The sequence below is a fragment of the Cupressus sempervirens genome, chromosome 11, assembly GCF_028749045.1.
Source record: "Cupressus sempervirens isolate cs-2001-9-10 chromosome 11, ASM2874904v1, whole genome shotgun sequence".
Taxonomy (NCBI): Eukaryota; Viridiplantae; Streptophyta; class Pinopsida; order Cupressales; family Cupressaceae; genus Cupressus; species Cupressus sempervirens.
In genome coordinates this window covers 617,661,555-617,680,123 of record NC_143128.1, presented here as the reverse complement: position 1 = coordinate 617,680,123, position 18,569 = coordinate 617,661,555, and the positions used below count along the sequence as shown (strand labels likewise).

The 18,569-nt window shown below is 35.9% G+C and overlaps 1 protein-coding gene across 2 annotated transcripts in view; it reads left to right on the top strand.

The window, feature by feature from the left end:
- Window positions 1-18,569, top strand: part of LOC149531209 (Protease-associated (PA) RING/U-box zinc finger family protein) — an 88,535-nt gene that overhangs the window by 29,428 nt on the left and 40,538 nt on the right. Inside the window, exons 1-3 of one of the 2 annotated variants that reach the window (XM_089811959.1) lie at window positions 10,030-10,859; window positions 11,264-11,427; window positions 11,527-11,757. In XM_089811959.1, coding sequence (XP_089668085.1) covers window positions 11,613-11,757 — 145 coding nt within the window. In that variant the 5' untranslated portion in view covers window positions 10,030-10,859; window positions 11,264-11,427; window positions 11,527-11,612. Of the gene's footprint in view, window positions 1-10,029; window positions 10,860-11,263; window positions 11,428-11,526; window positions 11,758-18,569 lie in introns of those variants that run through there. The other variant, XM_089811958.1, reaches the window with a different exon arrangement.

The window sequence follows — 18,569 nt, the reverse complement described above, 5'->3', positions numbered from 1 at the left end:
TCTCTTTCTCTTGCAGGATCATTCAAATATGCAGATGCTTCACTTGATTTTGATCCTTATTCTTCTATGAGGAACCTGATCATAGAGAATTCAGTCAAATGGTTATTTGCAATGAATGGGGTGTATGGAAAGCTTCACATTCAGAGAGGGCCCTAAAGGTCAAGTCATTCTTCTTGGATGACAATTGGTGGGCTCGTGTGGAGTATGTATTGGTATTCATCGAGCTTATCATGACTATGCTCTGATTTGTTGAATTTGAAACAAATGCACCTTGTTTAGGGATGTCTATGAGGCATGGACACAATGGTAGAGAAAGTAAAATTGGCCATACAAAAACATGAGGAAGACCTTGTAGAATGTGAAACCTAATCCAATAAGGTGGAATCAATCATTCATCTTTGGGAAAAGATGACCACAACCTTGCACCTACTTGCATATGTCCCATCTCTGAGGTACTATATTAAGAATTTACTTTCTATGCTAGGGAGATTAGCACCATATAAAGAAGTTGCTAATGGGTACAAGTGGGCATTTACTACTCTTCCAAGGTGAAAAAGTGGGGAAATAAGTAACGAATAATTGATGGTGGTATGTCCATGGTCAAGGATTTGGGTACCCCCAACTTCTTGCAATCAAGATTCTCTCACAACTAAGTTTTTTTTGTTTTTGTTTACCACATGTATTCTTCAATTTAGTATTTAATATTCTTTAATTTACTTTGTATCTTAATTTTTAATTTTGTGAAAACAATCTAGGTTGCAAACTAAATAGAATCGGAGTACATACTCCTTTATCCACTCAGTGAAGCATAATCGGTTGGGTTCAATAAAAGCTTAAGACTTGGTTTATATTCATTCTAATTTGTGTCTTCTATTCACCTAAGGAGGAGCACTACAAAGATTGGCCAATGAGGCTTTAGTATGTAGCCTCAAAGTTTGCAAATTTGGTTGCAACCACTGAAGATCTCACTAGATTCACTATGGCTTATGATGATGATGATGATAATGATGATGACGATGATGATGATGATGACATCCCTACACATGGTGCACCTAGTGCATGAGGAATTGCTTTGTGTTCAAATGATCCTGAACTTGCAATAACTAAAGATGAAAATCCAATAGATGATTTCTTTCGATAATCCTTGAGGTGATTGATGAATCGTGAACTACATTTTGTAATTGTAATAGTTTTTGATTTTAATCGGAATTGTGAACATGATGTATATGATATGGCTTATTTGAATATTTGTGAACTATCAAATCACATTTAATATTTATCTTTGACATTTGACATTGATCAATGACGTAGTATCATCCTTTCAAATGGTTTAATTCTGTACGTTTCTTCAAATTTATAGATATATGTTTAGTGTATGACTGAAGCCTTAATTTTATTAATTTTACATTTTTTTCTTGTTACAAAGTGCAAGCACCATGGGAAAAAGAATGGGGGAAGAAAACCCTTTATCTTGCTTGGGATGAAAGCATCCTGAATACTCAAGTTCTATAGAATGCCCTTTGTATGTTTGGGTATTTGGATGGCATCCCTTTCTTTGTATTTCTTTAAGTACAATTGCCCTTTTTATAATCAGGGGACTTGGAGAAGGCATACCCTTCCTTACGAATAAAGGATCAAAGATCATCCCTCAATGCTTCATAGGGTAAATTATTACAAATGTGAAGTTATTCTTTTAATATTCACGTGGGACGGTTTCTAATAACTTGACATTGATTGTGATGTGCCTGGATACTTCTCTTGAATTGAAGTCATATTCTCTATAACTTTTGGTCTGCACACAAATGTCATTCAAATGGCTAAAGGTCCATATGAGTGCTTCATTTAGATGATAAACAAATGAAAATAGTAAATTAACTAAATATCCAAACCTTTATTTGCCACTTATATGTGTTATAAGATCAATTGATTGAGACCAATAAATAAAATTGATATATGATCGAGACTTCTGTAGGCCTTGCAACATTAGTTGTGTTGAGTACAAATTAATGAGACATACTATGCATGATCTATTGAAAAGCCTTATCACTTAAATGCCTTGAAAACAATTAAAATATGTGTAAGTTTATGGGTTAGTTGTGATCACCAAGTTTTGTGATCATATGTTAACCATGCAGGAGGGGAGCAGGAAAATAAACTTTGATGAAGATCAAGGCCCAAAAAAAGAGGAAGATGAACAAAGAAGCCAATTGAAAAAACAACCCCAAAACCAAAGCAAGCTAAGGAGAGACACTTGGAGGGGGAAAAAGAAAAGCCACATAGGAGAACAAAGAGAAGAAACCCAATGAGACCAACAAAATAAAAGAAAAAAAAGAAAAAGAAAAAGAAAAAAATGTGTATATATAAAAAAATTAAAAAAAAACCTAAAAATAAAAGAAAAAAGACTAAAAAATAAAATAACCAAAATAAATAAAATAAAAAGAAGCAGAAAATAAATTAACACAGAAGCCCAACTAGAGAATACACACGGTTGAACACCCAACAAAACATAGAAGCTGAAATCTCTGAGAGGAAGACACGCCAATCTCCAGAAGACAAACTAAGCAAAATAGAAAGGGCTTATGCCTATTGAGAACTAGCAACAACAAACAAAAAATCTGCTCCCTAAAGGAGCAAACAACCAAGAAAGAAACTTGCCAGAGCCGAAGAAGGAAAAGATGCAGTCAAGTAGAAAAACAACTAAAAGAACAAAAAAGCAAAGATGAACACACAAAACCCCAAGACAAAATCAACAAGAACTTGAAGCCGCCCAAAGGAAACCCAACAAATTCAATAGAGAAAAAAGAGAGAAAGAGAGCTCTACAAACATAAAAAAACAACCACCATCACTAATCAAAGGAGAAACCTTAGAGAATATAAACAAAGAAAGAAGCCAAAATAAGTCATGTCGAAATTTGAAGATCCTCAAGAAAGAATATTGAAGAAACAATATGTTGGTTAACAGTTTGTCTCCCTTAATTCTTTGGTTTATACCTTGACTCTTAAATGCCGAATGGCTAGTGGAGAATAATGAAGTTAACAATAGAATGGGTCAATGTAGTAATTTGTCACATACCCCTGAATTGAAAGGTACAACTCCCTTTAGGTGCAAGATTTGCAATGGATTTTGTTTTTAAGTTTTCAGGGGTATGCTCTTAACCAAAGAGTTGAAGAGGCCAATAACCAGATTGTTCAACACTTCAAACAATCTAGATAGTTTTAGAAATATGGACTAACTCATGAAATGCAGTATATTCTAACTCAAATGCAAGGATGGAAACATGTAAGAGTAGCTAGGACAACAAGAGAGTAGAAGGAACGACAGAATAAGCAATTTGTGGATTGCTGAGTTAATTGATATCCGACAATACCCAGATTGTCCCCTTTTCAGCTACTTCATTAGTCTAATTCCGCTCTCATACAATGAAATAAGCTACTCATACAAACTACAATGTATCACATAAAGAACAAAATAATGCTTATGCTGAAGAGAGTAAAGCTTACAATTCACTGAATGAAGGAGATAATACCAAGTTTACTTGTAATCATTCAATTTTCAACAACAACAGATTCATTCCACATATTATATGGTAATTAAATGAACAACACAATTAAAAATGGACTCAGAGTCACACACAGTAGTCCCAGCTACAGGGGTTCGCCCATAAATAATTTTCTGATCTTATTAACTTCTCAAAAAGTTACATATATAGGCCTCTTCAAAATGGCCAATTACATTTGATGATTGCAGTATAGAGCATCTCTAAACGAAATAAACTAAAAATAAGACATGATTGAATCATTGTCCGTTACAGAGACCAAGCTTACTAAGAGAATGCCATAAATGGCTACAAAAAGAGAGAGAAGAGAGGGAATGAAAAATGTCCGGAAGAATGTCAGAGCATCATGACCTCTTAGGAGTAACTACCTTAGCTCTATAAGCCTTCATTGCATCTGTTACTTTGTCTAGCTCCTCAACACTTGGGATGATGATATTATCAGCTTGAATCATCTAGTAGTCGTGCATCTCTGTCAACTCATCCAACTCTAGAGACTTTTGATTGGAACTTCTCCGATGCACACCTTAAGATTGAATCAATTGATGAAAGCTCCTAGATTTTTGACATCTGGAAATTGAGTGAATCAGCAACTTCATCAACAAGTGCCAGGAACTTGGTCTTCATCCTCTCAATATCTACCAAGTTGCCATTGGCAGACACATAGGACTCTGTGTGCAGCACTTTCAAGTATTCAAAGAGCTTCTCTATGACCTTTGCACCAGGTCATGGACATCCTTAAGCTCATTTGCAGATCTTGTAGAGATTTTTACTATAAATTCCAAAGATTGTTTCCAATGAAACAATGGCTCTTTACTTGTTTTAAGGATCCCATGGGAGATGGCAACATTGGTCTTCATATCGACCACTTCTTGCAATAGTTCCAATTGCTTTGTAAGTCTATCTACTGCGTTTTGCATGGTAATTTGATGACTAGAAGCTGCCTCCCTTAAATTGTGAGCATCTAGTAGTAGATTTCCCAAATTCTCAATGAGTGGGGGACCTTGTGCCTTTATTTGATCAACCCATGCTCGGCCAATTTGCCCAAATTGCCTTTCTTTCTGTAGCTTCATAAGCAAGTTCTTATTCTCTTTTGCATTTGGGTCAAATGCACTAGTTAAAGTGCTTCCAAGTGCAGATCTAATGTAGTCCATTAACTCTTTGTTTGAGGTCTTGAGCACCTCTTTCTCCACCCTTAACTCTTCTAGCCTGTCCTCAATCCTTTCATTAGTAGACTTCCATATATTTACCATGGAATCATGAACATGGACACCAAGGTCCAGTGTTCTGATTTGAAAGTCGTTTGCAATGAGCTCATGGAACTTGCCCTCCTTTTGAGGCTTTGTTATCTCCAACATGTGGCCAGTAGAAGGATTTGTAGCCAATGCTGCTACGGACTTTTGCTTCTTTGTTTTCTTCAATGGAAACTAAGAAGAAGTTGCCTATGTGATGAGGTCTTTTGATGGGGCAGCTTCGTACCTCCGCTTTTTTTGATCAATGGTTTCCTCCAACCATGAGTCGGTTGAAAGGACATTGAGTGTTAATTGTAGGGCAGGAGGATCAAAGAGTTTCCTTGGGACTAGGGGAGTTTGCTTGTTTTGAGAAACAACAGGAAAGACAACCACTTTGGTTACTAAAAGGGCCAAAGTATCCCCTTGCTGTGATGTATCCTGTTCTTGGCCATCCATGGGGTTGGTGTCACCATCCAAATTGATGACTTGGACAAGGGAGGTAGGCTTAGCTACTGACTTCTCTTGTTCTAGCTCCTTTTCCTTCCCCTTGTCCCCTTCCTTGTCCCCAACTCTTCCTGTATCTGGAAGAGATCCACCTCCACAAGTGGGGGTAATTGAATTTTTTTTCTTCGGGGGTTGTTCTCCTCCTTGTCTTATAGATTGAGTTGGGCTTGTAGATGTTGAAGTGGCAGTAGTGGTGGAGGTCATTGCACCTGATTGAGCAACTCCGAAAGTCACTCTAGCAGTGGATCCAGTGCTTCCCATTCTCTTCTTTCTTGCTTGAGTCCACTCTACCCACTTGCCCATTCTCTTGATGATTCTCTGCATCAAAACCTCCATGGTATCGATGATGGGACCTGCAGGCGGGGTAGACACAATGCGAGTGCCTTTAATTTGCTTGTAGGATGAGGGATGCATATAGGAGCCATCATCTGGAAGATTAGGAACATCAATAGAGTCATTAAATAATTTTACTTCAATTGTCAATCGGGACCAATACTTCTCCCGGGTTTGATACTCATTAAGACATCCAACCCAGAAATCTTCAATGTTCGGAACGTGTCTGTAGGCATATCCCAACTTCAAATGATCCTGCACAAAGTTTACTAGGTCATGCTGAGGCCTAAGTACCTCATAATCAATCAATTTGATTTTACTTTCAAAGCTCTTGATGAGATTTTGAGCATCGAATCTAGAGGCACATGAATAGGGTCCAACCACTATGGGGAAGAAAATCTCGATTATGTTCTTCACGTTTGAACACAAGGTGTTCACTTCAAGAATTTGCCGACACAATTCGACAAGAACAACCTTGTCTTTTAGGTGCCTAGGAAGTCTTTTGGGAAATCCATCAAAAGCACCTGTCCGTAGGTAGGAGAAGTATCCAAACTGGCTTATAGCTGAAATTGCTTTTGGGGAAAATCTTCTCTCAGGGCAGCCCTAAAATTCCCGACACAATTGCATTGTGAAAGTGTCATTGACTGTACATACTCCTCATAGCTTCTCTGCAGCTGAAGGTGCAGGTAGAACTCATACACCTTTGTATTTTCATCATAGACTTCAGTTTTGGGAAGATCCGACCATAGGTGATGCGTAGCCAAGGCCTAGATTAAGTACAAGACATGTAAAATTTCTTGAATCCCCTAGCTGAATTCAACCATGAGGCAATCTCGTTGCATATGATTTCGGCCTAGTCAATTTACAGACCTTTGACATAGATGGTTTGCACCGGGAAGAAGTGGTGCTCAATGAATTCCAGGATTTCCTCTCCTTTTAATCTGAGAAGCAGTGCCAGGATGTCAAATCTCCTTTTTTAAATTGGTTCCAAATAGGGTCTTCGACATCTTGCTCTTCTTTGAGCATAGCGTTTGGAACTAGTTCCTCTGCATATCCTCCCTTCTCAAGGTCTTCTTCTCGTTGAACAGGGATGTAGAGGAGCCGAAGTCAATGTCACAATATTCCTCCTTCATGGCATGCCGAATGCAGACTGCTTTAAAGCCTTGTTGATTGAGAGGAGGATAGATTGGTCAGGAAGTAGAATTTGCTTTGTCTTTGGATCATATCTCTCTATGCACTCCCTTACTAGCTTTGGAGCCTGTACAACAATGCGAAAACCAACAGCTTCCACCAATCTGCTTTCTTTCAACTTCTGAGTAATTGGGTGGATAGGCTGAGAGTTAAGTCTTGTGTGAAGATCACCTAAATCATAAACTTGAATGATGTATCTGTTAAATCTTTTAACTCACTCTCCAGGCCTATAAGCTTATCATAACCTGCAGCTCTGATTGCCATTTGCTATGATTTCAAAGGATGTGATTCTCGATAAATAGCTGTTTGAAATAGCGAGGAAACAAATTAGAGGCAATTCTGATGAAATAGATGCAAAAATCTGAACGTTGGCATCACATGAGCGAAGTTAAGTTCAGCCAATGATCATAACGGCAGAATTTGCAATAAATTTCATGATCAACAACTATTTAAAATTTTTTCGTTTCTATGCACATAAAAATTCATAATCCTGAAAGCCATATTACTTTACCTAAAGTAAAGTCATATTATTAAAAGCCACTTACTGAAACAAGGTTTTTAGTTTAGTGGAAAATGCCTTGTTTCCTTCAGAATCCAAAATGAAGATTCATTCGATAACTTACTATGTGTGGGGGAGAGCGCAGATCAGCTTTTCTGTAAGCCCAATTTTTCTTTGATTCGGAATCGCAGTGCAGGGAATGTCCTTTTAGTACCTCGGGCACTTCATTCTTTCATTATCCACATTAAGCACTTAACACTTGATTTGCATATACCGGGGTTGCACCTCTACAACTGACTTTATTGGAAGCATCTATTGGGCATTTCCGAAGAATATTCGCACATTAAAGTCACTTAGCTTTTTATGTTCCAAGCCTTCGGAGAAGTTGTCTTTTACATTTCTTAGGGATTGAAAACCCCTTTGAAAGTAGCATTTTCCGAAGAGAGGAAAAGTTTATGACATCTTCCCTTTGATCTCGATTTGATGGCTACGAGGTGAGATTTCGAGTGTGGATCTTTCATTACAGGCTCAAAATAATTCCTTTTAGCATCATGCTTGCCTTGCTTATGCACAAAGACTTTAGAATTGGGCACTAGCCAAGTTAGCATCGGAATTAAACAGAATACCTTTGTTTCCATTAGTGAGCAATTGGAAACCCGCAAACCTGTCCTTCTTCATAAAAGTAGATTTTTACCTTTGCAACTTGATTCGAGTGAGACCTACCTAGCTTCGACTTACACTTTCATGGACCTTTCCAAAATGACACAACCAAGTGTACTGTTTGTTAGCAGTGTCGTGACTTCGTTCCTCGGGTACATACTTGTTGAACTTCGCCAAGGGGGAAAACCAACCCAATCGTTCAAAATCCGTAGGAAATGGAATGCTGGTACAAGATGGCTGTTCGGAAACATTGGAGAATTACTTCTCATCGGGAAGACACTTGAAACACATCCCAACCCAACCTAAACTACCTAAAACCTAAATGCATTAAGACAACAAGAAACCTGCATGGAGGGATAAGGGGAAGGCAAAGCAAAGGATACCTAGAAAAGATACAAAGTGAGAGCCTTGGGAATTAATGAGAAGTAAGTCACCTAAAGACTACTTGATATGCAAACTTGGACAAAGACTCAATGAATACCAACAATTATAAGGGACAAAGGAAAAACTGAAAGTTGGCAACACAATACCATGAATGCAACAGACTGAGAGCGAGTAATAGAGAGGAAAACCTAAAAGCCCGCTAGAATAAAGAGACAAGCCTTAGATGTTGAAGATTGTAACTGCGATAGAGATCTTTATCTGGGATTTATAGAAAAATGATCGATATAACCATTATGGTCATCTTTAGTTGAAGAAGGCATTTGTAATAATAATTGAAATAATATTAAGTATAGAGACATGTGTCACGTGTTATGCATGGGGGCATGCATTTGGAAATATGAGGAGACTTGTTTTGAGAAATTGAAGAGACCTTCGGTTGTAATGTGATGAGTCTTTATTCTTTATATATATTTTTATCAAGCAAAAAATATTGTACATGAGAACATTATCTTTATCAATAGAAGTGATATTTTTGTTGTGTGGTTGAGTTTTTCCCTTCAAGTGGAAGGGTTTTCCTAGGATAATATTGTGTCTTTTTTTGCATTCTTCTCTCTCGTCTTATTGCTGTTTATCATTATTTCGGGGCAAAACCTTAACATTGGAAACATAGGATTGAGAGACATATATGTTAATAAAAGCATAAATAATATGCTAATGTCTTCACCTATACATTTGAGATACATAACTGAGAACAAAATATCTATGCTTGAATAAACATATATGTTGCTCAAACCATATTTAAAAAAGCTCATTGAAACCCAAAACAAAAGGAGCAAATAGTTTGAGAGGAAATAAACCCAAGACGAGATAAAAGTTCAGATTATGACATAAATAATAGAAGAGTTTAAGTCTTAACTGCTTCAGAGTTCTTAAAACGTTATCATAAATTGGTTCTATAATGCTATATGTAAATACAAATAAAAAATTGTTAGATATCTAGTTCAGATACTTATTCTCTTCAATAGATTATTCTAATATCTTCATCAGACTCTTCTTCCTTCTCAAAATTTCCTTCCATTAGCATGGATTTCTCTTCCCCTTCTTTATGCTTGGATCCAAAGCTCCTTTTAATGATAATTGGTAGGATGACATGAATTTTGTCAAGGTCCATGTTCTTTATTGCTTCCGATATTGAATAGCTTTATGCCCTTAGGTATTGGAAAAGCTACATCGTGTCAGAAGATGAAGTAATTTTCATGCATTGAAGGAGGAAATGGATGTTTCGCTTGATTTCGTCCCAATGGGTTTTAAAAATTGCTGTATCTTTGAAAACCACTTTGGGTTTCCTCACAATGTCTTCCAATTCTTTGAGCATTCCCACATTTGCTACTATGTAAAGTTCATGATGTGGGATTTTCTTTTTGTTGTTAGTACCATAAACAACATTTTCTAGACTTCATAAAATCTTTCCCACAAAAACCTTCCTACTCAAATTGATAACATCCTCCTTTCTTATATTTGCTAAGATCATACATGCAAAAAATGACCCTACAATGTCCCCATCCATTCTATAGGTAAAGCTGTAATCAAAGTGGGGTTCCCCTAAGACCAATTTGCTTGCCTGCCTTGCAAGATCATCAAGGGGGCTGAGAATACAGTTCCATCGCTCATGATAGATAGTACCGTAAAACCCCATCTATCTAGGTTGGAAGATATGGACGGTACGCATTTGTCTCGATAGGGTAATCCTAAGCAATTAAAAATAAAAACCCAACATATATTAAGTGAAGATACGAAAAGGACCCCAAAAAACAAAATATAAAAGACGCACTCATTGTTAAAGACCTTTTAGCTCCCATCCTTTAGCGACCTTATGGACCATGGATGGATTTATGCTCAATCACCTTTTTCTTTTGTTTTGCCCCATATCTTCCACTTTCACCAATGCAGTTTCTGAGACCTCAGAGCTGGTTCCCTGAGGGCCAACCCTGGAACAGGTCGAACTAGGTCAACTTCTTCCTTGGGGATTTTAAATCCCAAGGCTAGTTTTGTCTCCAGGTTATCAAATTTAATAATCAGGTAATCTTGTTTGCTTGCTTTGTTTTCATGCCTGAAAATTAGTATAAAAGGAAGTCTAGACACCTTATTTTCACATCCACAAGCTATCCACAATCATTATAGCAATCACATGTGCAAGTTCAAGCAGTCAAGCATTCGAGCAAGGAGATTCTCATCAAGCATTAAGACATTCAAAGATTCAAGGATACTTTGTGAGCATTTCCTCTTCAAGATGTAGTATTTGGTTGGCCATCAAGGGAGGAAATCTACATTGAGGCATTCATCATCTTCTTCATTGATGCACATTTACTTCTATGGCTGCATGATGTGGTTTTGGTAGATCCATTTCATTCGTGGAGATTTCCTACATCCTTCATTGTGAATTTGACATCTACGACATACAAGCATTGCAAATCCTTATTGACAAGGGTTTCTACACGCAAGGTGAATACTTACATTTGTCTTGCTTTCCTTAACATATTTACATTTCAATTCCAAGGTTGATTCCTCACTCTAGGGGTTGACTGAGGCAAGCCCTCAACCCACAGCAAAAAAAATAAGTTTTTCTATGTGTAGGAGCAGGATATTAAAATTGCGACCACAGATCTCAAAAACTTGTAGAGGCAGCTTGGACAGTAGATAATCACTTAAAATTATGCTAATTCTTGCATGTTTTGGTTAAAAAAATACCAACCTCTGGAATTGCAATCTAGGCTACTTTAATGTTTAGTGTAAGCTTGGGCCTGGACAAAGCAAACAGTAAATTTCTTTCTTTCTTCTTGTGTATTTTATTTATTCATATTCTTATTGAGGCCATATAATTTTCTTTGATTTGGATTGTACTACAGATGGGAAAAATACCTTATATGGTTGAGAACATGGTAGCAGAAGGCTTACCAGTTATTAGTTTTCTCCACTCGATGTTGAAAGCATAAGATGTTTCCTTTGTAATGATGTTATGAGGAGCCCCTCTTAATTAGTGCTTTGTTGTATGATACCATAAGAAGATTATGTAAGCCCTACTGTTTCTATTTTATTAACTGTACATACACACCTTTTTAGAAATATTTGCCACTATTTATGAAAACTCCTTTCATTTTTTGTTTTTCAGCTTCCTTTGTGACACAGTCAGGAGTTTGTGGAACTGTACAAGTGACAGAGCCTTTTGATGCATGCTCACCTCCTGTGAACAAGTCAATGCCAGGAGAAGATACAAGCACACAATTTGCACTTATTAAGAGAGGAAACTGCACATTTGACTTAAAAGTACGGAATGCACAGGCAGCTGGTTTTCGTGCAGCTATCATCTACAACAATGAGGGCGGTGATCATTTGATTGAAAGTACGTTATACTATCTAGTAGTGCTCTCTACTTTTGGTTTATGTTATTGTTTTAATTTATTCGGGTTTACTTTTCAAGAAGAGCTAAATTGGAAGTCAGCTGGATTGTCGGAAAAGATAATGCAAATGTTGTGTATTTCTTTATTTGATGGAATTGTACATGTTTTCTAAATTCAGGAGGCTTCAAAGATCCATGCATTTACTTTGCCAATCATTTCATAATGTGTTATGTCTAGTAACCTAGTTTCTATTAACTGTTATTTTTTGTACCAGAAAGTATGAGGTGTGTATGCTGTCATCTGCAAAGGCTTTTACTCTCATGCTTTCTCTTATCATGCATTGCATGATTTAGTTTTATTTTGATTGTATAATTTTTTCCTATAGATTCTGAATGGCATTAATGTCTTGAGGGAAACAAAAAAAGGGGAAAAGTAAGGTTAGCATCATGTAGTCATATTTGGATAATTTAATTTATTTACTACATACTTCCTTGTTTTTTAGGCAGCCTGTTCAATAAGGGAACTAGCCTGGGCTGGTCTTGCTTGCTTAATGTGATGCCTCTGACCTGCTGGCTCGGGCCTTTTTGGCTGCCTTGCCTGGCTGGGCTCAATTAGGTGAGATGGAAATCCTCTAAGCTTTTGAGAGAGTGCTTTCCTGTTGCTGGAAAATAAAATATACCTGTCTTCCAGTGTGGACAGCTCAATAGAAGGGAGATTTTGGTTTCCACTAAAAGAACAAAGCGGTGGAAAGAATACCTTAAGAACTATTCTTTCAAAATTCATTTCAGTTAGTCTGCTGTGGTCGCTTGTGGAAGAGGTTGATGAATTTCTTTTGCGACTTACTGTTGAAAGTGAGTAAGGTTCTCAATAACTGAACATAGTTGATGATGAGCCAGTGTTAGTGCTTACTGCCATGGGTGATGACCATGTTTTTCCCGAGTCAACATCATTATTCTTTCTAGGATTTTCATCACTGCAAGATTGAATCATATTATCAGAACTTTCATTGTTTTGTAGAATCCTGTCTGTGACAGAGATCTCTTAGTTAGGAAATAAATTCCATATTCCCATTTAAAGTTCTTGCATTAAAAGGATTCCCATTGGTAATCTCTTGGACCATGAGTTCCTTCTGTTCATATTACAATTGAATATGCCCGTTTTGCAACTGTAGTTAATCTCTAATTGTAACCAAGAGAATACTTGGTAACTTGGTTGCAATTGTAAATGACCAAAAACAAAAGATGTTTTTTCTTCTCACGGAGAACATGTTGAGTCCATATGGTAAGTCACAACTGCAGATGCATCACAAGGTGGTTCCCTCATGGTAAGAACCAGCATGACTTGAGAAGGTACAACAACATAGGAGTAATGAATCTATTGTATGGTGTTGGTATTAGAAACAACAGAAAAGGTGGTTCGAGAGTAGATTCAAGTGAAGTAGTTGTTTATTTGGTTGCAACCATCCAAGTTTAGGGCAAAAGGATGGGGTAATGCTGACACTTTGTGGAAAGCCAATTCCAGGTTCAATGGCGATTTCTAAATTTCTGGAGGCATATTATCAGTCTGTGACATGTTGATGCACTTGTGGGCAGCGGTTCTCACTTTCTGATTTTTAACTAAAAGTCTTTGCGTTTGTTGTATTTTCATTATGGGTGAGTGAAACATGTATACATGTTCTCTCTTCCTTGAGAAGCTCCCATTTGTTATTTAATTTTGTTCAAGAACATACATCTGAAAGGTTATGATCTTTGTCTAGTGTGCTTCCATATGTACCAGAATAGTGTGAGCTTTATTAATCAGAAGTTAGATGCTTGGGTTGTCTATGTTGGTGGTTGAGATGGTAATGTGGAGTGCTTTTGCATATATATATCGCTTGTTTTATTAGTAACGAGATATCGTACTGCTATTATCTGAGTAATCATTTTTTTGTTAATCGCTTCATCTTGTGTATTTATCAAATTTATCAGTGCTAGGGGAGCTTTTTTTGAGACAGTAATAATCAACCCTAGCTAGTTAATTGCACAACCATGCAAAAAAAAGTTGTTGAACATAGAGGGTGAACACGTAATATCAAAACCAAGTTAAGAGTGACCAAGAATGTGATTGGAATTTCGGGCATTAGACAGATGTCTGGTATAATTAGCATTCAAGAACAAGAGAAAGGCAACTTCTCTCTTTTCTTTAGGTTTACCCTAATTCACTGTTCTGGTTTTGGTTTGGTTTTTGGGTTCTTTCTAATTGTTGTTGGGGTTGGGTTTTGGGTTCATCAATACAAAAACATATAAAAATCATAAATTTATACATATTTGCAGTGCTAATAAAGTTCAAAATACCAGACATAGCATCATATGTCTTATAACAAAAAATATGCCATTAAAAATTAAAAATAGTACAATGCCAGTTCATCAAACTCTAATTGCATGATATTTATAATATATTTAAATTAAAAAGTAATAATGTCAAGTGTCAACAATCAACTATCACTGTTCAAGTATCATCTTATGGTTTTTCAAAAATATCATCACCATCCATATTAGATTTTTAAGTATTGGTAAATTAAAAGAACCACTAGCATTAGCTCCTCATCAACATCAAGTGCAAAAATATGTAAAGTGGAAGCATCCAAGTCAATATATTTTGGTTAGTTCATTGTGTCCCTACTCTTGTAGGCACATTGTGTGAGAGAAGCCTTAAGTTTGAATGGACATACTACCAAGTCCACTGCCTTTTTTGAGAGCAGTTGATTGAGCTTTACTAAGTGGACGGAGGAGTATATGCTTCAATTTCTCTTAGAGATGTTGATGTTTGGTAGCTTTAGTCGGATAAACCTATCAGATTAAACTATTGAAGATTATATATATATATATATATATATATATATATAGAGAGAGAGAGAGAGAGAGAGAGAGAGAGAGAGAGAGAGAGAGAGAGAGAGAGAGAGAGATTAATATAATAATGATCCATGGAAATTTTATATGTATATATAAAATTCTAAAATTATTATCACTATATTAAATTCATAAATAAACAAATATGTGTTAATGAATAGAGTCTCTCCATGTCTCATCCACAATATAAATAAGAGAAAGATTGCTGCCTTTGGAAAACACTTAAAAACAAGAAGTGCTATTACATTTGCAGTGATCATAAATTCAACATGGTATCAGAGTTGGGCTGCAAATGTAAGAAAAAGAAAGGGGTCAAGTACTTAAAATCGAGGATATATCTGGTCACCTATTTTGGAGTGTAAGAACATGCAAATGCAGCATATAAAACATTCAAATTGGTGGTATTCAAATGATAAGAAAAAGAGATCTATAAACTGCAAGTGCAATTAAAGGCATTCAGCAATCTGCTTACGATGTTATTACGAAGGGACAAGGAAATTATTTATTTTGTCTTGAATAATGTGATGGGGAAATCATGTGTTTAACATTCTTTGATTCAGAAATGTATTTGGAAATTGTGATTCACATGTGAAAAATTTCTCAGAGGTTAATTTCAGCTATTCTATTCATAGAAGATAAAAATGAGAATCAATGAACATTTCGTTTACCAATTATGATTCACATGCGGAAAGTTTCGTACAAGTTGACAATTGTTATATTGTTGATATAATAAACAACATATCTGTCGTTTACTTATGTGAATTGAAAACCCCTCATTCCATCTCATACAAGGCCAAAAATTTCCTATGAAGTTGAACTTGTTGAACATGATGGGTTCTTGTACAAGCCCATAATTCTGTGAGGAGTGATGAAAATGTACAAAGAGTTCAAAGCATGTGAAGACAATGTGTTTGTGTGCTCGGGAGTGAAAACAAGAAAGAATGCCAATAAGTGTTTTTGTTTGTGTGCCATTTGATGGAGATAATTAAATGACACGAAGGTAAGAAATGGAATTTAGGGGAGTAAGATACAAAATCAATCCTGTAAATTGGAGAAAGAGTGAGACAGACCTTCTACAAATAATACACAACAATCTTTCTTCCTTAACATGGTATATATAACCTTAACACATAGTGCCAAGTTATTCCATGCAATCTGCATATATCCTCTCTACTTGTGACGTGGAAAATTCAAAATGGTGTTTCGGTAGATGGCCATATTCCACAATCTTAGCCACGATTCTTTGTTGTGTGTACTTGACTGGAAGATTTGGGGCAGGTTAAACATTCATTAAAAGGTGAATACAAGGCATGCAAACTAGTGTGAAGTAGCACGAGTCACAATCACGTACCTTAACAAAATAATAATTTTCAGCATAGACATCAATAAGTTGGATCAAACTCAACACCGGGTCCTACTGTACGGACCAAGAGCTTCCCCCATTAAAAAACAAGCATTGATACACATTTCTAGCTTGTAGATATTGTTTCAATTAACATTGGGCATATTGTCCTAAAGTTTTGTGCTACTGCAAGAATATCAATTGCTGAGAGATTGCATCATCATAATTTCTCCTAAGGTTGTCAAGGACAGAAGTTGGAAAGGAACCTTGTCAATATTTATTTTGTGTAATGTTGAAGTGATTCCTAATGTTGAGTGTCCTCTCATGCTAAGGTCTTGTTGCTATCAATTGGATATCCCATATTTCATCAGCACATAGAAGAATGAAAGCGACTTTAGTGATAGTCCCTTAAGGTGAAACCTCCATTCCTTGTACAACAAACAAACCGGTTCGTGAAGGTTTGCAGGTTGGTCTTGAGTAGTATGGAGACAACTTACATCTAGAAGGATGTTGATGAAATTCTATTCTAGAATACTAAGCTACGTATTTTTTCTTGAGAATAGTTTTCAATTTGATCATTTATCATTATTTCTATACGTACTATAAAATCTATTTGCCTTGATCTTTTCCTTTCTCTCTAGGGATGCTTTTGCAAAAAAAAAGGAAGAAGATTGATATCAGATTTAGAGAGTCTGACACTTCATTAGAGGCAACCTCAAAAAGAGAGGGAGCAAGTAGAGGATATACTTTAGTCAACTTTTGATGATCTTGGTCGTATTGATTCAAAGAGAGTAGGCCATGTCGAGATGGATTCTCTAGTGATCAAGAAATTGTAGCAGTTAGAGGACTATGATTCATGAGTGTTATTTCATGACTATTTGGGCCTTGTGTACATTATGAGGAAGCAACGACTTCCAAATGATTATCACTTGTATTTGTTAAAGTTATTGGAAGGTGACAATCTTACAATAACTCAATCTTCTATAATGATGGATGTCTTATGATGATTAAGCAGATCATGATATTAATTAAGCTCCTTAAATAGACCATGAATGTTCATATGTTAAGTATTATTGAGGATACATGTGCACATACCTTATGAACATTTTGAGTATTTGGTGAATGTCATGCAACTGGATGTTTAGGAGGCTATTACTCAGAGTACGTGGTGAATATCTTCTGACTTGTTGTTCAATAGGCCATTACTTAGAGTACTTGGTAAATATCATGCATCTTGACGTTCAAGAGGCCATTATTCAAAGTACTTGGTGAATGTCATGTGACTTGACATTCAGGAGGCCAAACAATATCTAAATGGGATATCTTTTGATTAAAGATATCCTTGAAACTTGCCATTTCTGATTTTACATTGAGGTAATATTATATCTTGTGTTCATCCTCCTTAGCTAAGAGTGAGTGTTGATGTTTGGTAGCTTTAATCGGATAAACCTATGAGATTAAACTATCAAACATATATATATATATATATATATATATATATATATATATATATATATATAAAATTAATATCATGTGAGATATAACAAATAAATAAATAAATATACATATATATAATTAATATCATGTGTGATATAATAAATAAATAAAATGTATATATATATATATATATATATATATAGAGAGAGAGAGAGAGAGAGAGAGAGAGAGAGAGAGAGAGAGATAATAATAATTCATGGAAATTAGATATGTATAATAGACATTTTCCATGAAGGCACATGGCTTTCCTTGTCTCATACACAATATAAATAAGAGAGAGATCGCTGCCTTTGGAAAACACATAAAAACAACAAGTGGTGCTAATACATTTGCAGCGATCATAAACTCAATAGCAACCTATTAAGAAAAAAATTGTCTCTCGATATATATAAAGAATATGACTGAAACTTAAAAGATCTTTCTATAAAACCTACATTTAAGATTTTATTGAAAGAATTATGTGTGTGAATGATTGGCCGTGGAAGTTCCACCAACTATGAGCATTGATCTTATAATTGTCATGAAGAGTGTCAATGCTAAACCAGTTGGATCAATGATCTCAATCCTCATTGCACCTTGCATGTCAAGATCAATGAAGAGTTTACAAAATGTGCCTTTGTATCATTGACTGATTTCAATACCTCTTTTTGGTAAATTCTTGTTGACACACAAAGGAGCTTAACATTGTAATATTTGTAGCTCAATACAAAGGCAAGATGTAGTGGAGTGGCCAGTTTGTTCCATCTCTGTTCATTGTGTAGTTCGTGTACGTTCCTTAAAGGTCTTTCCCTTTTGCATTTAGGATGCCTTTCGTTTTCTCAATCATCGAGTCAATGCTATCACATATCTTTGCCAAAAAGACCCTTCTATGTCAGTTTAATGGATCATACTCAATACAAGCTTAGTGAAATCGAGGAGATATTAATATGATCCCATCAAATGTAATCTAGGATCATCTTCTTAATATTTTCTACTCTTTAACTACTAGATTACCTCCATTGGACCTATTTGGGTTGATGTTTATGTTAAAAAATGCCTCATGAACCTTCACAATTTATTTTTACTCAATTTTGTTTGAGGCAAAATG